Genomic DNA, 24,058 nt, shown 5'->3' on the forward strand with positions numbered 1-24,058 from the left:
TCTGAGACGAGCTGTGGCTCTAGTGTATCAGACCCAACCATGTAGGTGGAGGAAAAAATGCTGTGACACATGTGGTCCTGGTGTAGCTGGAAGAACCCTTGTTGGTGGCCCAGAGCCAGGGGCCATCCTGGATGGGTCAGCTGGCACCAGACTCTGAAGGGCTATGTTTGCCCAAAAAGTTAGTACTTCAGTCTATAGATACAGCTAAGTTATTGAAGGCAAAACGTAGGCTTTCAGGAAACTTGTTGTGGCAGTGTGTAGTTGGGCTAGAAAGGAGAGACTGAGGCAGGAAGATAGTGTAGAGGTTGTTATTTCCCAGCGATCTCCTTCCTAGAAAACTCTTATCTGGTAGTCTGAACTAGAGTGAGTGATTCAAGAGGATTGGGAGTGGGGCATGGGGGCTCACACCTATAATTCCAGTACTTGGGGAGGCCTAGGTGGGAGGATCACTTGAGACCAGGAGTTTGAGATCAGCCTGGGCAACATAGCAAGACCCCATTCCTATAATTTTTTTTTTTTTTTTTTTTGAGATGGAGTCTTGCTCTGTCGCCCAGGCTGGAGTGCAGTGGTACAATCTCGGCTCACTACAACCTCCACCTCCCAGGTTCAAGCAATTCTCCTGCCTCAGCCTCTTCAGTAGCTGAGATTACAGGCATGCACCACCATGCCTGGCTAATTTCGGTATTTTTTTTAGTAGAAACAGGGTCACACCATGATGGTCAGGCTGGTCTCAAACTCCTGACCTCGTGATCCGCCCGCCTTGGCCTCCCAAAGTGCTGGTGGGATTACAGGCGTGAGCCACCGCGCCCAGTCTGACCCCATACCTATAATTAAAAAAAAAAAGAAAAAAGAAGAAGATGTAATTCCAGCTACTTGGGAGGCTGAGTCAGGAGAATCACTTGAATCCGGGAAGCAGAGGTTGCAGTGAACCGAGATCGCACCACTGTACTCCAGCCTGGGCAACAAGAGCAAAACTCCATCTCAGAAAAAAAAAAAAAAGAAAATTTTAAAAGAGGGGTGGGAACAGATTGCACCTTTATTTTAATTAATTATCTTATTGGCCGGGCGCGGTGGCTCAAGCCTGTAATCCCAGCACTTTGGGAGGCCGAGACGGGCGGATCACGAGGTCAGGAGATCGAGACCATCCTGGCTAACACGGTGAAACCCCATCTCTACTAAAAATACAAGAAAATTAGCCGGGCGAGGTGGCGGGCGCCTGTAGTCCCAGCTACTCGGGAGGCTGAGGCAGGAGAATGGCGTGAACCCGGGAGGCGGAGCTTGCAGTGAGCCGAGATCGCGCCACTGCACTCCAGCCTGGGGCACAGAGCAAGACTCCGTCTCAAAAAAAAAAAAAAAAAAAAAAAATTAATTATCTTATTTATTTTTGAGATAGAGTCTCACTCTGTTGCCCAAGCTGGAGTATAGTGGCACAATCATGGCTCACCGCACCCTTGACCTCCCCAGGCTCAGGTGATCCTCCCACCTCAGCCTCCTGAGAATCTGGGCTGAGAGGTGTGCGCCACCACACTCAGCTAATTTTTCTGTGTTTTTTTTTTTTTTTTTTTTTAATGTGGAGACGAGGCCCTTGTGTTGCCCAGGCTGGTATCGAACTCCTGGGCTCAAGTGATGCAACTGCCTTGGCCTCCCAAAGTGCTGGGATTACAAGCATGAAGCCCACACCGTTCTGGGCTTCAGATTACACTTTTAATCATGTGAAGCTTGCTGTCTTTGTTCCTTTTTTTGAGACAGAGTCCCAGTCTGGAGTTCAGTGGTCAATCTTGGCTTACCACAACCTCCCCATCCCGGGTTCAAGTGATTCTCGTGCCTCAGCCTCCCAAGTGCTGGAATTACAGACATGAGCCACCACACCTGGCCTGTCTTTTTTTTTTTTTTTTTTTTTCTTTTTTTAACGAAGTCTTCCTCTGCAGCCCAGGTTGGAGTGCAGTGGCACCATCTCAGCTCACTGCAACCTCTGCCTCCCATGTTCAAGTGATTCTCCTGCCTCAGCCTCCCAAGTTGCTGGGATTACAGGTGCACACCATTGCACCTGGCTAATTTTTTTGTATTTTTAGTAGAGACAGGATTTCACCATGTTGACCAGGCTGGTCTTGAGCTCCTGACCTCAGGTAATCCACCCGCCTCAGCCTCTCAAAGTCATAGGATTACAGGCGTGAGCCACCGAGCCCGGCTGTCTTTGTTCTTAACAGAATGGTGAGACCAAGGGCCCTTAGACATTTGTGACTTGTCACTTGTGGAGTGTCTGGGGGACACAGGAGGCAGATCTTGTTAGCTGGGACCAAGGAAAAGCCTCATAGACCTCGGCAGCAGTTCAGGGACTTGGCCTCCATAGCTAATATGAAAGATAAGCAATAGATATCACAGGAGTCATTGGAAATAGCCTGAGTTAGCCTGGACAGCATAGTGAGACCCTGTCTCTACACAAAAACTTTTTTTTTTTTTTTAATTAGCTGAGTGTGGTGGCACGCGCCTGTAATCTCAGCTACTTTGGAGGCTGAGGTGGGAGGATCACTTGAGCTTGGAAGGTCAAGCTACAGTGAGCTGAGCTCATACCATTGCACTCCAGCCTGGGCAACAGAGTGAGACCTTGTCTCAAAAAAAAAAAAAGAGGGAAAGGGAAATGGAAGGAAGAAAGAAAAGAAAGAAAATAGCCTGAGTTTCAAAGGCCTGGAGACACCCAACTGGGCTGTGAGAGGGACCGGCAGCTTTGACACAGCAGGCTGTGCCCACAGAGGAAGCAGACGGCTCTGAGGGAGGCAGCACACAGCAGGCCGCCCCAAATGACCGCAGCTGCAGGTGATAAAATGGCTGTCCAGTGGGAGACAGGGACAGGCCATAACTGCTGGTTTGTGCTGTGTCTCTCGCTTGTTAACATGTTTGGGCGAATTGACTGCAACAGATGGGCCTTTCAGCCCTCAGCACCTTGGTTTCTAGGCAAGACCAGGGTGACTTACACCCTGGCGACCCCCTCCCCTCCCTGAACAGCAGAGCAGCCTGCCCATAAAGGAGCCTGAGAAGAATGGAGTCGCATGAGGCAGTGCCCTGTGGAGGTGGAAAGAGCTCTGGACTGATAGTGCAAAGCCAGGGCTAACATCCCTTCGTTCTCCTCATCTTGAGCACATCCTCCCCACTCTGGCGGCCACAGTTTCCTTATCTATAGAATGAGAGGGTTCAATTAAAGTTGTCTTGGAAGTTTCTATTGTCTGTATTGTGTGTCCATGATTGTGTCTATTGAGCTACCCTTGATGAACAAAAATCAAAAGAAGAAAAGCCCCTTTAGCAGTTTTCTATCAAAGTAATTATGTGAAACGACACCAGGAATCTCCGAGACCAAATGCTTCTCTCCTGTCCTTGCTGTGTAATGTATTTCCTCTTTTGCTGACTGAAGCCAAATTCGGTTAAGCACCTTGCCCTTGATTGTCCCCTACCACCCTACTCCCACCAGAGTATTTCTCTAGAAAAGATTAGTTAGGTTTTAGAACTGTGATGCCCCTTTTGGCTCATCTTTTGCCTTGTGTGTGCAAAAGATACATACGTTTCGGCTGGACGCATTGGCTCACGCCTGTAATCCCAGCACTTTGGGAGGCCAAGGCAGGCGGATCACTTGAGGCCAGGGGTTTGAGACTAGCCTGGCCACCATGGTGAAACACCATCTCTACTAAAAATACAAAAATTAGCCTGGCATGGTGGCACATGCCTGCAATTCCAGCTACTCGGGAGGCTGAGGCAGGAGAATCGCTTGAACCTGGGGGGCAGAGGTTGCAGTGAGCCAAGATCGCACCACAGCCTGGGCAACAGAATGAGACTGTCAAAAAAAACAAACAAAAAACGTGTTTCTTTGTCAAACGTAAAGCCAAAACAGTTCTAAATAAAATTGTCTGGCTAATTTAACTCCCTGTGGGTAGTTTCTGAAATACCATTCCCTCACAGATTTTCCATTTAGTCTTTCAGTGCCGAAGGGGAGGGACTAATTTCTAAGTCTAGTAAGCAAAGGCTATTATAAACAATTTCATTTTTCCTTCATCAGTGAGGAAGAAAAGCTTGTTCTCTTATTCCCTAGGAAGTGAAACAAAAGTGTGGTTTCATTAAAGAGTCAGGATGATGATGACAATAATGGTGATTTTACTGTTACTTGCATTTTTATTATACCGTACACATTACAGAACCCTTTCAACCCATTATCTGATCTCCTGCTCCCCTCAGCTCCAGCTCTGTGGAGTAGAGAGAGCAAAGGTTATCACCTGTAACCCTGAAGAAGCAGACCAAGGTTAAGTGACTCACCTAAGGCCACAGAGCAGACTTAGCATGCAGTCTCCTAACTCCAAAGCCAGTGTGCTTTGCTTCTCCTGCCTTATCTTTGAGAAACTTGTTCCCTAGAGCCAGCAACCCCATCACTCCCCTTTGGGGCAGCAGGCAAGGATTGTGTCTTCTGCAGCATTCACTGCCCCCAAGAGGGTGCTGGCCTGCCTCCACAGGCCACCTTCCAGTAGTGCTTTTGAGCATCTAGCCGATGAACACAGGGAAGAACCTGATGTGCAAGATGGGTCTTCATCTCAGGATCAGGGCTGTTTCTCAGAGAAATAGGGAAGGGCAGATGTGACAACTCGGAGTGGCACAGAGGCTGCCATCTGTCAAGGCAGGATGGGATAGGGGTTGGGGGACACAGGAGGTGCCCAGAATGCCCTCCAGCAAGGCTCTCTTTTCCTGCCCCTGCCCCATCTGGGCACACCAGGCTAAGGAACTGCCTGGCTACATGGAAGACAAGTTTTGTCAAGCTCTCACTTGTAGACCTGCCCTCCTGCCCCCATCAGTTCTGTTCAAGGCTGCAAACTGACCTTGGTTTTCCCAAATGGATTGTTGGATCTTCAGAATATACAAAGAATTTACCGTGGGAAAAGGGCTTAGTATGCTTCAAAGTGCAACTTGAGTGTTTTTCCTTCTGTTGTGTGCTTATCTATCCATCTCAGGCAAGGAAATGTTCATGACATATATTGCTTTGCCTTTTGGTGGCGGCAATTTCTTGTATATTCTTTGTATCTTGCCGTAAATGGTCTGTGTCCTAGACAACCTTCCTGGTAGATGAAAATATGTTGTCTTTTTCAGATAAAATAGGCTTTGGGGCTTCATTTTCTAACTTTATCCCCAAATGAAAGTCTAAAATGCAAATCTTTAAGTGTCTGGATTAGCCCTTTGTCTGAGGCCAGATCTTTTTCTCTCTCTAAGTGACCCAGCTGCTGTTAAAAATATATAGTTTTTTTCCTTTTTTTTTTTTTTTTTTTTTTTTGAGATGGAGTCTCACGCTGTCGCCCAGGCTAGAGTGCAGTGGCGCGATCTCGGCTCACTGCAAGCTCCGCCTCCCGGGTTCCCGCCATTCTCCTGCCTCAGCCTCCTGAGTAGCTGGGACTACAGGCGCCCGCCACCGCGCCCGGCTAATTTTTTGTATTTTTAGTAGAGACGGGGTTTCACTGTGGTCTCGATCTCCTGACCTTGTGATCCGCCCGCCTCGGCCTCCCAAAGTGCTGGGATTACAGGCTTGAGCCACCGCGCCCGGCCGTTTTTTTCCATTTTTAATAGTCCTTATAATACTCTATAAATACCCCATTATCCACGATCATAGAAAGGGAATCTGGTTTTTGAAAGTCACAATTAATTTGAATAGCCTGCTTTTGTCATTAAATTCAGCCTCTTCCCCTTCAAAATCTTTTATTGGTATTTCTAACACACGGGAAAATTGAGTTATTTGATAGTTTTGCCTCTTTTGTCCCAAAGTGAGCCAGTATTCAGTAAATCATCTAAGAGTTGGTACAGGGAAAGATCACAGTGAGTGTTTGGCCTACTTACACCATGGGGAAGTTCTGCTGGGTCTTGAGAGACTAGTGGCACGGACAGCACTGGAAACTCAGCCAGCCATGCACTGCTCAGGCCAGAAGGCCCATGAGGTGTGCCCCAGCCCAGCCAGCCTTCCACTCCCCTCCTGGAGATGCCAGCCAGATCTGCCCAGTGGCAGGCAAAGCAGGGAAGACCCCGCAGTCCACCTCCTTCTGACTCATTGGCCAGTTTCTCTGAATGCAGTTGTCATAGCCATAATCTTTTTTTTGTTTCTTTCTTTGTTTTGAGACAGAGTCTCGCTCTGTTGCCCAGGCTGGAACGCAATGATGCGATCTCGGCTCATTGTAACCTCCTCCTCCTGGGTTCAAGCGATTCTCCTGCCTCAGCCTCCCGAGTAGCTGGGATTACAGACGCCTGCCACCACACCCAGCTAATTTTTGTATTTTTAGTAGAGATGGGGTTTCACCATGCTGGCCAGGCTGGTCTCAAACTCCTGACCTCAGGTGATCTGCCCACCTCGGCCTCCCAAAGTGCTGTGATTATAGGCGTGAGCCACTGCGCCCAGCCACCATAATCTTATTATTAGGCATAGCAGAATACAATATTACATTTACTGTTGAACTTCACCTAAAGAGATTAGTCGAAGCTGGAGTAGCAAAAAAGGTAATGAGTTTAAAATTAGCCTCCAAGGTTGTAAAACCACCAGCTCTCCCATGCGTTACAGCTGGGAGTGTAAAGGGATACATCTACTTTGGAAGTCTGTTTGGTAGTGTTTGCTAAAACTAAACATACCTGGACCTTGTTACCCAGCAGTTGCACTCCTGGGTATATTCCCAACAGAAATGAGTGCTTGTGTTCACTGAAAGATACAGGCAAGCATTATTCATAGCAGCTCCATTCATTATAGCCAAAAACTGGAAAGAATTCCAATGTCCATCAGTAGTAGAATGGATAAATAAATGTAGCATAGTCACATACTAGAACACTACACAGCAGTAGAAAGTTGTGAACTAGCTGGGTGCAGTGGCTCACACCTGTAATCACAGCACTTTGGGAAGGTGAGGCAGGCGGATCACTTCAGCTCAGAAGTTCAAGAGCAGCCTAGGCAACATGGTGAAACCCCATCTCTACCAAAAAAAAAAAAAGCCAGATGTGGTGGCACCTGCTGTAGTCCCAGCTACTTGGGAGGCTGAGGTGAGAGGATTGCTTGAGCCTGGGAGGCAGAGGCTGCAGTGAGGCGAGATCATGTCACTGCACTCTAGTCTGGGCTACAGAGTGAGACTCCGTCTCAAAAAAAAAAAAAAAAAGTTATGAACTACTGCTATACACCACTAGGATGACTCTCAGACCTGATATGGAACAAAAGAAGCCAGACACAGAATATATACTATATGAGTCCATTTATATAAAGTTCAAAAAAATATATGTCAGAATAGCAGTTTATTTCCAGAGTGGGTAGGGTGGAGGGATGGATATTAATTGGAAAGAGTCATGAGAGAGTTTTCTAGGGGTGCTGGACATGTTCTGTATTTTGGCCGGGCGTGGTAGCTCACGTCTGTAATCCCACCACTTTGGGAGGCTGAGGCAGGCGGATCACCGGGTGAGGAGTTCGAGACCAGCCTGGCCAAGATGGTGAAATCCCGTCTCTACTAAAAATGCAAAAATTAGCCAGGCATGGTGGCAAGCACCTGTAATCCCAGCCACTTGGGAGGCTGAAGCAGGAGAATCACTTGAACCCAGGAGATGGAGGTTGCAGTGAGCCCAGATCACACCACTGTACTCCAACCTGGGCAACAGAGTTGAGACTCTGTCTCAAAAAAAAAAAAAGTTCTATGTTTTGATGTGAGGGATGGTTGCAGAGGTGTATTTGGAAGTACACATCTAGCGAGCTGTATGTTTAAGGTTAATGCACTATACTGTATTTAAGTTAGACCCACTCAGTGGGCAATTGGAGGTGGAAGGCTTAAGGATTCTTGTCAGTCCATACTAGCATATTGGCACATCCTTGCCTCTGCCCTGTCTTGTGGAACAGGGCAACTACAAGCTGCATGGCCGACTGCCAGACACTGCTGCCTGGTTTCCCAGCGGGAGACCTTTCCTTTTCCTTTCCCTTTCCCTTTTCCTTTCCTATTACGACTTTTGTTAGAGGTTCAAGGGGTACATGTGCAGGTTTGTTACATGAATATATTGCATGGCACCGGGGTTTGGGGTACGATTGATCCCGTCACCCAGGTAGTGTGCATAGTACCCAATAGGTAGTTTTTCAGCCCTTGTCCCCTCTAGTAGTTGCCAGTATCTACTGTGATATTCTCTATATGAACAAGTGATGGGGGAAAATCAGCAGTCATTTCTCTACTGGCTTCTGGGGAGCAGGCCTGGAGCAGGCCTGGAGCAGGGCAAGAATGAAGATGCAGAGGAAGGTTCAGGAAGCCTGCACACATTCCCTGCTTAACACAGATTTTAACTTCTCCAGGCTCTCTGGTCAGCTCTCTTTGACAGTCAGGCTATGGAAATGATTAATGATCTTTCTCAAAGCCAGGAAAAAGCAGTGAGGGTCCCTGGCAGGGCCATACCCTGGGTCCTGGGCCCTCACCCCGCACAGTGGGCAGGAAGGCAGCCATATGAGTCTGTCTGGGGTCCCTGCCCCTGTTTGCTTCTGGACTTCCCTGGAACCGGCCCATTCTCTGCAATGGGGAGGAAGTGACTTTCCCTTCAACACTCTTACCATCTCTCATCTTTGTCTCCAAAGCAAGAAGAGACCATCTTTTCTTCTGCCCTCACCCCTATCCCCAGCTCAGGTTGTCTTGGTTGTCTGAGCGGCAGGAAGGAAAACAAAGTACCAGGGAGCAGCTTTTGTTTGGCCACATCTGCACTGGAAGCTGCTGATCACAGCTGTGGTCTGCTAGTGCCAGCGCCCAGCGGCATTCCCACCAACAAGGGTTAAAGCCCCAGGAGTCCCGCCAGCTTCACTGGGTCCATGGCCCTCATAAAAGCCTTTTACATCCGTCCCTCCCTCGGGCTGCAGGCTCCCTGGCTGAAATCTGATAAGGGGCCTCTTTGTTGCAACTGTCAGTCTCCTTTATTGAGGAGGGAACTGGAGACCAGCGGCACTTCTTGGGGTGCAGATAAGGCCCTGGATTCCTGTCAGAGAGAGCATGATTAATTACCCTCAATCCTAGCTCCTGCTTTGATAGCAGTGACTGACAGTCCACAGGCTTCCCCATCAGGTGCTTACCCTCTTCTGGGAGGCATGATGGGGGTGGAGATTTGGTCTCCTGTAGGGCCAACACCAGTGACCCACAAAGAACTCTCTTCAGTGGGTGTTTGCCTCCTTCCCAGTGCTCTGCGGGTTGCTTTTGCATTTATCATGGACAGAGGCCTGTCTCTCTCAGGTGAAGAGCTTCCTTAGAGGAAGATAGAAAACCATCCAGAGAGCAGGCCAGAGCCCCTTGCTCCCTCCCACAAAGGCTGGGAAAGGAGCCATTGCTTGTGGATGTGAACTTCACAAATCTGGTCTTAAGCCAGGGGCCCTTCACAGAGAAAATCTCAAACCGTCTGTATCAAGGCCATTTGACAACATTACCCTGTCATTCAGGCAGGTTCCTAAAACCAAGTCATTCTCCCTTTGGTAATAATCACAACTGCCAATTTTTGTTTGTTTATCAATTTGTATGTTGCTGGCTTGAAGGTACATCAGCAGAATTTTGTTTTAATTTTTTATTCATAGACTTTAGAACTGAAAATCATCTAGTCCAAATTCCTCGCTTCACATTTGCAGAAACTGAGGCCTGAGTCTGTCAATTGCCTATTGGTTCTTGTTCAGCAGGTAAACTTAGCTTAAAGGCCTTCTTTCTTCATAGTAGAATTTACTTTGGACAAGAGAAATGGCTACCAGGTCCATTAAGCACAAAGCAAACTGCTGAGACCACCCTGCAGATTCTGCCTCTCTCAGTTGTTAGAGGAATCAAAGACACAACAGGCTTTTGTGTCTGGATTATCCGATGGGAGAAAGCCCCACCGTCATCTAGAGAGAGCCCTCGGCATAGCCTCCGCTTTGTTTCTGATGGCACCAAGGGCCAGCCTGCACTGGGAGCCACTTTAACAGTTTAACAGAGGGCCAACCACAGGGAAGAATGTTCCCAATCTCCTTATCAGCTTGATCTCCAGAACCAGGGTGCCTGAGCAGGGCATGGGGGCTTGTGTGAGGAGAGTCCACTGTGGAGTGAGGAAAACAGCAGCTTCTGAAGTATGCCGCGGGTGGGGCTGGGCCACACGGTAGGGTGCCGGGGCCACCACCACGGCTTCCAGTGCGCCTCTTACCTGCGGTTTCTCTGTGGTGTGATGACAGTTCCCACAAGAGTCCATTTTCCCCTCTGGGAAGAGGTCACTGATTAGTTAGGTTACAACCTTGACTTCAGACACCACTGTGACCCTTCCTTGTCTACTCAGGTTCTGTATCTGCCAGTGTCCCCCTTGCCCTAAGCAGCTCTCAGTCTAATATAATACAGTCACTTTGTGTGTGACTATAAAGAGGCTAATTTTTAATGAAATTTCTACATCTATAACAATGTTGTCCTTCAAAGATGCCATCTCAAATAGCCAGGCAGTTAATCCATTGACTACTCAAAATGAATTTGTAATTCCTCTCTGGGGAGTTGCCTTCAGAGGCGGTTCGAACCACACTAGAAAATCTCAGCTGGGTGCAGTGGCTTACGCCTGTCATCCCAACACTTTGGGAGGCTGAAGTGGGAGGATTGCTTGAGTCCAGGAGTTTGAGACCAGCCTGGGCAACATAGTGAGACCCCACCTCTACAAAAAATAAAAATACGCCTGTAATCCCAGCACTTTGGGAGGCTGAGGCTGGCAGATGACTTGAGGTCAGGAGTTCGAGACCAGCCTGGCCAACATGGTGAAACCCCATCTCTACTAAAATTATTAAAAATAGCCAGGTGTGGTGGCACTCACCTGTAATCCCAGCTACTCGGGAGGCTGAGACAGGAGAATCACTTGAACCCAGGAGGCAGAGGTTGCAGTGAGCTGGGATCACCCCACTGCACACCAGCCTGGGGAAAAGAGCAAGACTCAGTCTCAAAAGATAAAAACAAATAAAAAACAAAATAAATTAACTGGGCTGAGCTAGGTGGTGTGCACCTATGGTCCTAGCTACTTAGGAGGCTGAGGTGGGAGGATCACCTGAGCCCGGGATTTTGAGGCTACACTGAGCTGTGATCATACCACTACACTCAAGCCTGGGCAACAGAGTGAGACTCCATCTCAAAAAAAAAAAAAAAGATTCAAAAGAAAATAGTGCAAACTCTGAAAGCTGTTTGCAGATGGAGTTTCAAAGCTAGCTGTCCAAGGTGACCTGTAGGACAGCACTTCCTCAGCTGGGCAAGCCCTGCCATGCTGGTTCAACACTCGCCACATCTGTCTTATGCTTGTCACACACCTGGCCACTGCCTGCTCTTTGACACCTGTTTTCCCCTTTGGCCTCAATTGTGAGGGTCCCAGCAGGCACGTCACAGGCGTGTGGGAAGTGTGTTTAAGATTCCTAGTTGAGGCTGGGCACGGTGGCTCACGCCTATAATCCCAGCACTTTGGGAGGCCGAGGCGGGTGGATCACCCAAGGTCAGGAGTTCGAGACCAGCCTGGCCAATGTGGTGAAACCCCGTCTCTACTAAAAATACAAAAATTAGCCGAAAATCACTTGAACTGGGAGGCGGAGGTTGAAGTGGGACAAGATCGTGCCACCGCACTCTAGCCTGGGCAACAGAGTGAGACTCCGACTCAAAAAAAAAAAAAGATTCCCAGTTGAGAGCTGGGTGCAGTGGGTGGAGCTTGTAAATCCCAGCTACTCAGGAGGCATGGTGGGAGGATTCCTTGAGACCAGATGTTCGAGACTAGCCTGGGCAACATAGTGAGACCCTGTCTCTACAAAAAAATTTAAAGATTAGCCAGGCATAGTGGTGTGCCCCTGTAGTCCCAGTTCCTCAGGAGGTTGAGATGGGAGGATCGCTTGAGCCCGGGAGTTCAAGCCACAGTGAGCTATGATCACACGACTGCACCCCAGCCTCGATAACAGAGTGACACCCTGTCTCTAAAAAGAAACTTTAGAAAAAGATTCTCAATTGAATTACCATGGGGCTGGTTGCTTCGACTCCGAGAAACATGTCTGGGTAGGTTAATTTATTAAACGCTGTAAGGCATGGTAGGCATGGTAAAGGAAAGACAACCCCTGCCTTCATAGAGTTGACAGTCCTCCAGGGATGTCGGATGAACAGACGTGAAACAATTAGAGAAGGACAATTTGCTGAACTTACAGGGGCATGATAGAAATTCTGAGAGGGAAGAAACCCACATGAACTGGGGTAGTGAGAACATGCTTCCTGGAAGGAGTGGATGTGGAAGGACACTGTAGAGGATTTGACTGGAGGCAGAAAAGAGCGTGTCTTGGGGGCAATAGGGAGAAGGCCTAGCGAGTTGGAGTGCAAGTGAGTTGCTCAGATATGCCAGGAATACTTCATATGTGATCTTTTAAGGGAGTGTTGAGGAACGTGGGTCATGCGATTGGACATGTGAGATGGGCTAGGTAAGCAATAAGAGTTTTCATAGGTTTTTAAACAAGGAAGTAAGTAATATGGTAAAAGTAGTATTTTAATAAGATTGGCTGCAGTGTGCAAGTTGATCGTATGGATAAGAGGCTACTGCAGGCATCTAATTGTGGGCCAGAGAGGGCCTGGACCAGGATGGTGGCTGTGGGCCAAAAAGGAAGATGCCTTTGAGAGGTACCTCCAAGGACGAATCATGAAGCCTTCTAGCACCCTGAAAGTGGGTGATAGGGAGAGGAGAGGAGCCAGTGCTGACACGAGGTTCCTGCCTTCCTGCCTAACTTCCAAGCGTGGTAGTGTTGCTGGGAAGAAATGAGGTGTGGGGGAAGGGAGCTAGTTTAGGGGAATGAAGATGAGCCCAGTACAGACATTCTGACTAGGAAGTAAACGGGTCACATGTGTGAAGATGCCCTAGGAGCTTCTGGAAATATGAGCTTAGGAGCCCTGTGTGAGGGGACCTTGGGAGTGGTCCTCTCAGACACTCCAGGTAATGCCTTGGAAGGTGTGGACTCAAGGCTATGGGTGTGTTTGGGCAGACAGGCCTCTGAAAGGAGGTCGACGTTAGCTCTGTCCTGCTGGGGGCCCACATCAGGCTTTTGTCTTTCTGGTAGGGGGAAGGTTTACTGTCCAGAACAGCACTGGGAGAAGTCAACCAGCACATGAGCTATGTGTCTTAGGAGTATGCCGGTAATCCTCTATTATTTTACCTGTGAATCTGTGGGTCTAATTCCATGACGCCTTTGTCCTTGACCCTCCAAGGACCAGCAGGTCAAGGTAAAGGTCTTCAAGGTCACTAACTCCCTCCCCACACTTAGGAAAGAGGCCTAACCCAGGTGCTGTGGGTCACGCTGTAGTCCTTGTGCTTTGGGAGACTGAGGCAGGAGGACTGCTTGAGCTTAGGAGTTTGAGACCAGCCTGGGCAACATAGGAAGATCCTGTCTCTACAGAAAATGTTTTTAAATTCCCTGAGTGTGGTAGTGTGCGCCTGTATTCCCAGCTACTCAGGAGGCTGAGTGGGAGGATGGCTGGAGCTTAAGGCTGCAATAAGTCATGATTGCACCACTGCACTCCAGTCTGGGCAACAGAGTGAGACCCTATCTTTGAAAAAAAAAAAAAAGAAGAGGCCTGGTCCTGCCGCAGCAGCCCCACATATCCATGCCCACATTGCTTCCTTTTCATTCTCTGGCTTGAACCATCCTGTAAAAGAGTTGCTGAGGCTGCCATTCAGAGCTGAGAAAACTGCTGTGCCTTTAGGGAAAGAGGCTCATGGAGCAGAAACAAACAGCTCTTCCCTGCTCAGGTTGGCTTAGGGTCCACCAGGCAGCCCAGTGAGACCTCAGCGAGACTGGGGCAATGGGAGGGGGCAAGGCAGAGGAGCAGCAGTCTGTGTACAGTAAAAGGAGTTTGCCATCAAAAGGCAACAAGTCTCATACCCTGCCCCGGACGGTGACCCTTCCCTGTGGAATTCTCCCCTCTGACCTCCAGATCATTAATCCTGAGGCTGCCAAATGACAGTCATCCATCACGCCTCCTGACGAGCATCCCAGCTGGCTGTGAAAGAACTGGCCCCGCCCTTACCACGTCCCCTGGTGCTCATTAGTAGCCCTTCCTGCTCGGTGCCAGGTTTCCTAATCAAGTCCCTGGCTCCTCTCACTTCCCCTCGGGGGCGTTGGGCGGAAGCTGCTCTGACCCTCCCCCTTTCAGAGGCCAGGGAGTGGGAGAATGATTGGTGTGGGGAGAGAATTGAGTGGCTTTTCATTCCCCTGGAGACTGGTGTGTCCAGCAGCTCCTTTGACATAGCGGGGTACACGAGAGAGAAAGAAACCATTTCTCCATCAAGCAGGAGAGGAGAAAGCAGGCATGTGCAAACAAGCACACTCTTTTTTTTTTTTTTTCAAGATGGAGTCTTGCTCTGTCGCCCAGGCTGGAGTGCAGTGGCACGATCTCAGCTCACTGCAAGCTCCGCCTCCCTGGTTCACGCCATTCTCTTGTCTCAGCCTCCTGAGTAGCTGGGACTACAGGCGCCTGCCACCAAGCCAGGCTAATTTTTTTTTTGTATTTTTAGTAGAGATGGGGTTTCACCATCTTAGCCAGGATGGTCTCAATCTCCTGACCTCGTGATCTGTTCGCCTTGGCCTCCCAAAGTGCTGGGATTACAGGCGTGAGCCACGGCGCCCAGCCAAGGAGCATACTCTTACAAGCAGCACTGAGCGCTGCCAGGAGAGTAACTAGGCGGGGCTCCCCTTCTAGGAAGTCAGAGAAAGGTTTCCTGGAGGAAGCTGCCACTGAATGGAGTCTGAAAGCTGCAGAGATAAGTCGCCAGATCACTAGGAATAGTCTGGAATCATACTGCTAACAAAACAAAAACACACACACACACAAACTAAAAAACAAGCACCTTTGAAATCATCTAGTCTGGCCCTCTTATTTACAGACGGCAAAACAGAACCAGAGAGTCTAAGTGCTTTGCCAAAGGCCCACATAGCCTGTGCATTGGACCTGTCCTGACAGCTAGTCTGAGTCTTCAGGCTTGGGGAGTTTGAGTTAAACTACACTTCCAAACAGATTCATGAGCATTGTTTCCAGCTCAGTTAAAGTGGGCATACGCGGAATCCTTCTCAGCCTGATGATGATCCCGCTGTCTCTTTCTCTCGGACAACCACAGGGACCCCCATCAACCGAATCCCCATCATGGCCAAGCAGATCCTGGACCTGTACATGCTGTATAAGCTGGTGACCGAGAAGGGGGGCCTGGTGGAGATCATCAACAAGAAGATCTGGAGGGAGATCACCAAAGGCCTGAACCTGCCCACATCCATCACCAGCGCCGCCTTCACCCTCAGGACCCAGTGAGTGGCCAGGGCCTGGGGGAAGGAAGCTGAGGCTAAAGAAAGGGGATGTTGTAACCTAGAGGAGAGGAAGGAAGGAAATTCCTTTGTATAGTTAGCAAGATGAGTGGATTCCCGAAACAGTGGGAAGCTTTCTGAGATTAATCCCTCACTAAACCAAGTAGTGATGAGAACCGCCATTTACCAAGTGTCTACTCTGTGCTGGTACTTTACTATTTCATTTAAACCTCACAGTCAACCCTGTAAAGTAGGTATGCCCCCATTTTCCACATTACAAAAATGAAGTCTCCAGGGTTAAATAATTTGGCTAAGGCCATACCAGCCAGTAAGTGGTAGAGCTGAGATTCAGACCTGAGCTTCTGTCTCTAAGACCTGTGCCCCTTCTAGGACATTGTCTTCCAAACAGCATCTCCACCCCAGTGGCTCCTCTTACCTGACATTCAGCTTACCCAGTGGCAGAGGACCCAGAGAAAGGCAGGCAGGAAGGCCCCCTTGGATTGGTGATCTGGTTTTGTCAGCATTTGAGTTAATTACATGGGTGATGGAAGCGGTGAAACCAATAGTAGCACTGAAGAATGAGGGCCAGAGAGGAGTCTGTTCTTCTGGAACACTCTGGAAGTTGTTCTGTGAAGAGTATGCAATGTACAGCTGACATCAGTTAGGTAGCATGGTGTAGCTACAACCAGAATGGCGAGGTTCCTGGGTAGAGAACTGCTTCTTGGGACCTAAGACACAAAGAATGACAGTGTCTAGGTCCCATGCACAATAGGAAGAATTGCTCCTATCTGACTAGCCCAGCTCTGAATAAGATCAAGAAGCCAGAAAGCCCTTGTAAAACATGGGCCTAATTTTTCCCAGGGCACTAAAAAAGCACCAAAACAAATGTGAAACACCAACTAAGATGTTATTTATTTCCCCTAATGAATGGTCCTTCAAAGTAGAGCCTATTTAGGATTGAGTGGCAGTTAGAGGAGGCTGGGGCAGAGTGTCCAGCCGTCCCAGACTTTTCTGCCAAGTACACCAAGGTTGCGATCCTTTGCCCTCGAGTCCTGGCCAGCAGAGACTGCTTCCAGAGACCCACCAACCTCAACTGGGTGATCTCTGGTGCTGTTTTGGATTATTCTTCCTGCTTGCTTCCTTTCCTCCAGGTACATGAAGTATCTGTATGCCTATGAGTGTGAGAAGAAAGCCTTGAGTTCCCCAGCCGAGCTCCAGGCAGCCATTGATGGCAACCGCAGGGAGGGCCGGCGGCCCAGCTACAGCTCCTCCCTCTTTGGCTACTCACCTGCTGCGGCTACTGCTGCTGCTGCTGCTGCCGGGGCCCCTGCCCTCCTCTCCCCACCCAAGATCCGCTTTCCCATCCTTGGGCTTGGCTCCAGCAGTGGCAGCAATACCAGTAGCCCTCGGATATCCCCAGCAACCACTCTCAGGAAAGGTCAGTAGGGCTCCTGGGGGAGAAGGAAGAAAGGGAGGAAGGGATGCCAGTTTCCCTGTGTTCAAGACTGGGGTTTTTGGGCAAGAGGGTCAATTGTGGATTGGTCCAGCTCCAGTTCTTTTGCAGGTGATGGAGCCCCAGTGACAACAGTGCCTGTGCCAAATCGCCTGGCTGTGCCTGTGACCTTGGCAAACCAGCAGGCTGGTACTCGGACCGCCGCGCTGGAGCAGCTGAGGGAGCGGCTGGAGTCAGGGGAGCCTGCTGAGAAGAAGGCGTCGAGGCTGTCTGAGGAGGAGCAGCGCCTGGTGCAGCAGGCCTTCCAGCGCAACTTTTTCACCATGGCACGACAGCTCCCCATGAAGATTAGGATCAACGGCAGGGGTGAGCCAGGCTCAGGGCAGAGCCTTCCCTTACTGGGAAACCCTACGCCCATTCACGCCTCCTGAGACTGGGGGCAGGGGTGGTGAGGCACATACTCCTGACCTGGAAGAGGCCCCTCCAGGTTCTGCCTTCTAGGCCCCCAGAAGAGAGGCACTGAGATCTCAGTTCACCAAGCTGAGGTTGTTTAGTAGAGGGGACCACATGTTGCCTCAGGCGGTGCTCTGTTCTCTAATAAGAGGGAAAAGCAGTTATTCACAGAGGAGGAGCCAAAGGCCTTCAGAGAGCTGCAGCGTTTCCCCACCAGCCTTTACCCCAGCACCTCACTGGATGTAGGCAAGAGCAGGGCACCCTCTGCAGGTCGGGGAGGAAGATACCCCATGTTCCTGAGGCTCAGCGAGGGGCCAGGTTGCCCCGGGCTAGACAGCGGGACTCAGGAATATAAAGAGAAGGAGGAAACACAAGTTTGGCAGCATAATTGACATCCTTTCCCTTCCTCTTCACATCGTTCTAGTGCCCCACATTCTCCTCCCCAAGCCACACGCCCCTTTTCCCATTCACACACATTCTTTCCCATTCTGGTCCTGATGCTATCTCAAAGCAAACATGAATGAGATGTGTGGGAAGGAGCCAGGTGTGAAGGGAGCTGTACATATTCCCAGGCCACCCCTCCCTACCCCATTGCCCCTGGGGAGCAGAAAGAAACGGAGAGGTAACAGCTCACCCAGGGCCAGGTGCCCTGCTCCTACACAAAGCAAAGGGCTGTTAGAAAAGACAGCTCACTGGGAAGAATTCTGAGTCTGGGGTGAGCCAGGCAGAGGCCGTGTGTGCCAGCACTTGCAGCCTTCTACAAACGCCAGCTGCCCAGGTGGTCATGGAAAGGAGGGGCTGAGGACATAGACTCATCTCTTTGAGGGACTCAGTCAAAGGAAAGAAGGGGCAAGGTGGGTCCTCAAAGTTGGGGCTGGGTCTCGTTGATCTCTGATTTCCTGGGCCTGGTGTGTAGTGTAGCTCGGGGTTTGCCCATCACGTGGAAAGTACCAGTGCAGAGTGGTGAGCTGGGGTCAGCCTCCTTGCCTGCTGTGATTCCTTTGCTCTGGGAGCAGAGGGAATTGGGGAGATGAACTGTGTCAGTGGAAAAAGCCAGCGACAGGAGGTTAGCGAGACTGGGATCTCCTGCCATACCCTACACTCAGGAGAAGGTTACATAGGTGCCTTCTGACAGCGTGAGGCTTTGACCAGGGGGGGCCAGGCAGCATCAGAGAGGACAGCCGGAGTGCTGTGGAAGGCTTGACCAGGCCCACTGTCTCCCTGTCCCCAGCAGAAGACAGAGCAGAGGCCTCGGCTGCAGCACTGAACCTGACCACGAGTAGCATTGGGAGCATTAACATGTCCGTGGACATCGATGGTACCACCTACGCAGGTGAGGCCCTGGAGCTCTGGGGGAGGCCCACGTGGCTGCAGCCAGCCCCAGCGCAGCTCTGTGGCTGACCCTGCCTCTTGCCCTCTGTCTGAACACCTCCCACGATGGCTTCCTTTTTCCTGGTATCAGAGTTGCAAAGGTTAGGTGGTCCTCTGGACGCGTAGAGACTGTGGATTGTTAACAGGATGGTAGGTCCCTCCCACTTTGGCAGAAATCTTTCACCTAACCCTTTTAGACCAGTGGTTGGCTCGTTAATGGAAGCAGTCAGTCAGTGTCCCACAATCCCCCGGTCTTCTCATGCACAGCCTTTCTCTGGCTGGTTCAGCTCTTCTCTTCCTTTTGCAGACTGAGACACAGGCAAAGGAACCCCGGTATAGCAGAATCAGCTTACATTGTTAAGGTCCCCGCCCCCCAGTCTTTTATAGTTATCTCTCCCTAAACCTAATTTGGCAACAGTGTTTTGTTGGTTGGTAGATTTCGCACCTTTACAGAGTCTTTCCAAGGGTTTAACTTAGTATTCATGACTGGGCATGGTGGCTCATGCCTGTAATCTTTGCACTTTGGGAGGCTAAGGCAAGAGGATCACTTGAGCCTAGGAGTTTAAGATCAACCTGAGCAACATAGCAAAATCCCAAATCTACAAAATACAAAAAACAATTAGCCGGGCATAGTGGTGCACATCTGTGGTCCCAGCTACTTGGGAGGCTGAGGCAGGAGGATCACTTGAGCCCAGGAGGTCGAGGCTGCAGTGAGCCATGATTCCAGCCTGAGTGACAAATGATTGAGCCATGATTCCAGCCTGAGTGACAAAGCAAGACCTTGTCTCAAAAAAAAAAAGAAAGAAAGAAACAACTTAGTATTCATAAAAACAGCAGTCCCTTTCCCATTCCCATTTCATTGGTTTACGGATGAGCTTGGGAACAAGCCCACCTGACACTTGTTAAGCACAGCATTGTTGGGCGTGGTGTCTCACACCTGTAATCCCAGCATTTTGGGAGGCCGAGGGGGGCGGATCACGAAGTCAGGAGATCGAGACCATCCTGGCTAACACACAGTGAAACCCCGTCTCTACTAAAAATACAAAAAATTAGCCAGGCGTGGTGGCGGGCGCCTGTAGTCTCAGCTACCCAGGACCCTGTGGCAGGAGAATGGCATGAACCCGGGAGGTGGAGGTTGCAGTGAGCCGAGACACACAACTACACTCCAGCCTGGGCGACAGAGCGAGACTCCATCTCAGAAAAAAAAAAAAAAACGGCCGGGCGCGGTGGCTCACACCTGTAATCCCAGCACTTTGGGAGGCCGAGGCGGGCGGATCACAAGGTCAGGAGATCGAGACCACGGTGAAACCCCGTCTCTACTAAAAATACAAAAAATTAGCCGGGCGTGGTTGTGGGCGCCTGTAGTCCGAGCTACTCGGGAGGCTGAGGCAGGAGAATGGCGTGAACCCGGGAGGCGGAGCTTGCAGTGAGCCGAGATCGCGCCACTGCACTCCAGCCTGGGCGACAGAGCGAGACTCCGTCTCAAAAAAAAAAAAAAAAAAAACAAAAACGGGCGTGGTGGCCCACGCCTGTAATCCCAGCACTTTGGGAGGCTGAGACCGGTGGATCACGAGGTCAGGAGATCGAGACCATCCTGGCTAACACGGTGAAACCCCGTCTCTACTAAAAATACAAATAATTAGCCGGGTGTGGTGGCAGGTGCCTGTAGTCCCAGCTACTCCAGAGGCTGAGGCAGGAGAATGGCGTGAACCCCGGAGGTGGAGCTTGCAGTGAGCCGAGATCGCGCCACTGCACTCTGGCCTGGGTGACAGAGCGAACCTCCATCTCAAAAAAAAAAAAAAAAAATTTTTTTTTTTTTTTCTGTAGAGACAAGGGTCTTCCTGTATTGCCCAGTGTGGTCTCAAACTCCTGGCCTTGAGCTATTCTCTCGCCTCAGCGTTCCAAAGTGCTGGGATTATAGTTGTGAGCCACCGCACCTGGACTTGCTGTTCCTCTTTGTGTACCCTGGGTACCCCTGTCTCAGAGCATTTATGACATTTTAGCAAAATTACTCTGACAACCTATCTGTCCCCCTCCCCAGCCCATCAGCACTTCAAGGCAGGACAGCATTTGGATCTTCTCCCATTACCCCCTAATGCAGTGTCTACAGCGGAGTCAGGCACAGGGCTAGGCCAGCAGTGAATACTTACTGAAAGGAGCTGGCCCGCCCCTTCGCTCTTCCTCTGCCCACACTTGCTTCTCTTCCCCCCACCAAGGTGTGCTGTTTGCCCAGAAGCCTGTGGTCCACCTCATCGCGGGGTCTGCTCCCCAGAGCCTCGGCAGCAGCGCCAGCAGCAGCAGCAGCTCTCACTGCTCACCAAGTCCTACCTCATCCCGGGGCACCCCCAGCGCAGAGCCCTCCACCAGCTGGTCCCTCTGATGGGCAGGACCCAGCTTCCCACTTGCCACTCTCCTGTCAAGAGTGAAGGAAGTTGATGCACAGAATTTACCTCATCTCACGGAGCCCACGTCGACGAGCACCATTTGGCCAGACATTGAGAGTTTGGATGTGCCCGTCTGTCCAGGTTCCATTCAGGTCCTGCTGTACTCTGGGGGCAGGGAGAGGCTAGAGGGGCAGGACAGACAGCGTTGTCCAATCAGGGATTGTCCTGGAGAACTGGGTGGGGGTCTGTGGGTGTCCAGCTTCCTCCAGGGTTCCCCAGCCACCTCCCAGCTCGGGGCACAGTGTATTGACAATCTGTCAGCCGACACAGGGCTGGAGGCCCTCCATTTCCCTTCCCCTTTAATTTATTTCCCTGCCCCTGCCTTCTGCCATGACCCCAGGGCCACTAGTCTCTTCCCCTGTTTTTAAGTCCCATGTGGGGCTGCTAGGAGCCAAGAGCATGCCTTCATGCTTCTCTGCTGAGCATGGGATGGGGCCCTTCCAGACCACCTTGCCTACTGTTAGGTTCCTGGGGTATGGGTCCCTCAAACGCAAGTCTTGAATCAGTCCTCAGGGTCCCAGATCCCCCTTCTAATGATCTGAAGGAAGAGGCTGTGAGGGCAGTTGAGGGCCAGGGCCCACAGGGCATCTGCTGATGAGAAGGCAGAACCTTGGGGCTGCCCAGCCCTGGCACCTGCTTCACACGGACCCTTCTCTGACCCCCCAAACCTCATGCTCCCCACTTGCCCTTATCGGCCTGCTCTCCCAAGAACAGCCCACTCATCCTTTCCCCAGCCCTCTTCTGTTTCTTATGGGGCCATCTTGGCCTCACCATCCCCACATGTGCCGCTGTCAGGTTCATTGAAATACCTCAGATTTGTAATTGTTGATGTTTGAGTCTTCAGGAAGTATTTGCATCTCTGAAATCTTTTTTATATGTGTTTTGCTGACTTTTGTTTTTTTATTTTAAAATTTTTATTGTTGTTGTAGCACCAAAGAAATGAAAACAGATCACCCCCAAAGTCAAGCAAGTGATTGGGTACCCCGGCCCCTCTGGCCCTTCCCTCAAGCCCAGTGAGGAGGCGGGTGGAGGCAGGCAGGGGAGACGACTCAGGGATCGCGGGGGCGGGGAGGTGGAGTGGAGAGGCCCGCTCTCACGCTGGTTGGGCCCTGAAACCACACCAGTTCTGAAGACCGTTTTCTGCCACACCCCCACCCCTAGCTGACCAGGGAGGCAGCAGGACATCTCCCCATCACTCAGCATTCCCAGCTCAGGGCACAGGCAGGCTGGGTCCTTGCTGACTTTGCCAGAGGTTGAGCCGCCCCAGGGTATGAGGAGATGAAGAACTCCACAGCTCCTCCTGAACCCTGGGTGGGAGCAGGCAGCTCCTGTGCTATAAAGAAAAGGCAGTTCTTATGTGCGGCTCACCTCAGTCGAGGAAGCCCTGGAATGTTCAGCAGACCACCAATGGGACATGGGGCTGTGGCAGTGGGAGACACCACACATGGCGTGTGTGTGTGTGGCGGCGCAGCTTGCATTCAGTCCTGTGTAGGAGAGGAAAGGGAATCAAAAGCTTGGGCACACACAGATACCTCAGCCTGGTAATCTGCAGCTCTGCTCAACTGCGTCTTCTCTCAGCCCTCCACACGGTCACCCCCACTCCCACACTCACACACACACGCCCCCCATTTCCCGGGGGCTGACCTCGTCTAGCCTCAGCCTGCAGGGTGTGGGCAGAGAAGGGCATCTGGGACCTGGTGCCAGTGAGGAGCCCAGTTGGCTGGCACTGGGCCCATGTGAAGGTGTCTCAGACATTTGGCCAGTATGTCTTTCTCAGGGGTTTGGTCACAAAGGATGGACTCTTCCCACCCAGAGGATGCAGGGACAACACACTGTGTCCTTCTGGTCACTGGATCCTCTCGCTTTCCCCAGGCAGCTTGCCTGGCCACACCGTTGGAGTGGACCCTCACTGCCCTCAAGGACAACAGCAGGGTCTCACCCAGAGCGTGATGGGGGGTGCCAGCAGGTACCCCCAGGAGTGGGGCCTTGGCCCAAGCAGAGCTTTCCCTGAAGGTGCCATCAGCCAGGGCAGCTCTGTCCCCTCCCTGCTCCCCATCTTATGTGTATTCTAACCAGAAAAATGTGATAGCACATGGGTAGCCTAGGCAGTGAATAAATACCTCAGATGTCCTCCTGCAGCAAGTGTCTGTATATGTTGTGGTTATTTTCTATCTTACATGTTCTCGAATGTTTATATTTCAATAAACCTCTACCTCTTCACACAAGCAGGTCTCTCTCAGTTGCTTTGAGTGGCCCTTCCAGTGGACAGTACTGGGGAGAGGTGAGCTCCTTCAGAGTGAAAGGGGACTGAGTGAACTACTCCTGACCCCTTGATTTGTCCTGAATCTTCTCCCATTCACTCACCCCTTCTTCAAAGGGAAGGCTCACTGAGCTCACTCTCAGCTTACCTTCTGTGTTAGCAGGGTTCTCCGGCATTACCTTATCATCAGAACTGACTCCAGTGATGTCACATCAGTGTCCTGGCAGGCACAGGGCCAGCGGGTCACCTTGATTGAGCCCCTGTTGAGCTCCTGCTGGGTCAGACGATAAGGGAGGACCCACAGGGTTATCTAGACGGAGATGCATTCTTTAGACTACAGCATCACTGGGACTGAACAGCAGGCTACCACTGGTGGAAGACAGAAGCTGCAGCAGCCACAGAACTTCTGGAAGGCTTCCCACAGGTGGTAACGTTAAAGCTGGAAGAGTCAGAGTTTGCACCTGGAGACGAGCAATTCTTGCAGAGGAATACATGCATGCATACATACATATGAATACATACGGAAATGCAGTGGCATCAAAGGACCTGGCATTGGGGAACTATGGCTGGTGCCTTGGGTCAGTGGGTGGAGGGGAGGGGAATTGGGAAAAGGTGGGGCCAGGATTAATGGATTTGGGGGCCATCCTCTGAGAATCAGGATGTATTTTCACCAGGGCATGGGCTTAGAAGCTTTTCTAGAAAGGTGATGCCAGGCGACCTGCTGGGCATGGAACCCTGGGGCACTGCCAGTGGAGCTCAGGCCTATCCCCAGAGCC

General features: G+C 50.8%; 1 protein-coding gene and 1 long non-coding RNA gene across 5 annotated transcripts in view; one reads left to right on the forward strand and one right to left on the reverse strand.

Annotated features, from left to right (window-relative positions):
• The window catches only part of ARID3B (AT-rich interaction domain 3B), a 63,623-nt gene extending 40,376 nt beyond the window's left edge, over positions 1–23,247 (forward strand). For 2 of the 4 annotated variants that reach the window (XM_015142719.3, XM_077939871.1), the window contains exons 5-9: positions 15,121–15,304; positions 16,453–16,739; positions 16,866–17,120; positions 18,439–18,540; positions 20,795–23,247. In XM_015142719.3, the coding sequence (XP_014998205.3) occupies positions 15,121–15,304; positions 16,453–16,739; positions 16,866–17,120; positions 18,439–18,540; positions 20,795–20,958 (992 nt within the window). In that variant the 3' untranslated portion in view covers positions 20,959–23,247. The remainder of the gene's footprint in view (positions 1–15,120; positions 15,305–16,452; positions 16,740–16,865; positions 17,121–18,438; positions 18,541–20,794) is intronic. The other 2 variants (XM_015142720.3, XM_077939872.1) reach the window with 1 other exon arrangement.
• Positions 7,231–13,577, reverse strand: LOC144329994 (uncharacterized). Its single transcript, XR_013395774.1, has 2 exons — positions 11,471–13,577; positions 7,231–7,559 (listed from the first exon to the last, which is right to left on the reverse strand). It is a non-coding gene; the product is annotated as an uncharacterized LOC144329994 (long non-coding RNA).
• Positions 23,248–24,058: the final 811 nt, after the last annotated feature.

This window comes from Macaca mulatta, chromosome 7 (assembly GCF_049350105.2).
Source record: "Macaca mulatta isolate MMU2019108-1 chromosome 7, T2T-MMU8v2.0, whole genome shotgun sequence".
In the NCBI taxonomy this organism is placed as follows: domain Eukaryota; kingdom Metazoa; phylum Chordata; class Mammalia; order Primates; family Cercopithecidae; genus Macaca; species Macaca mulatta.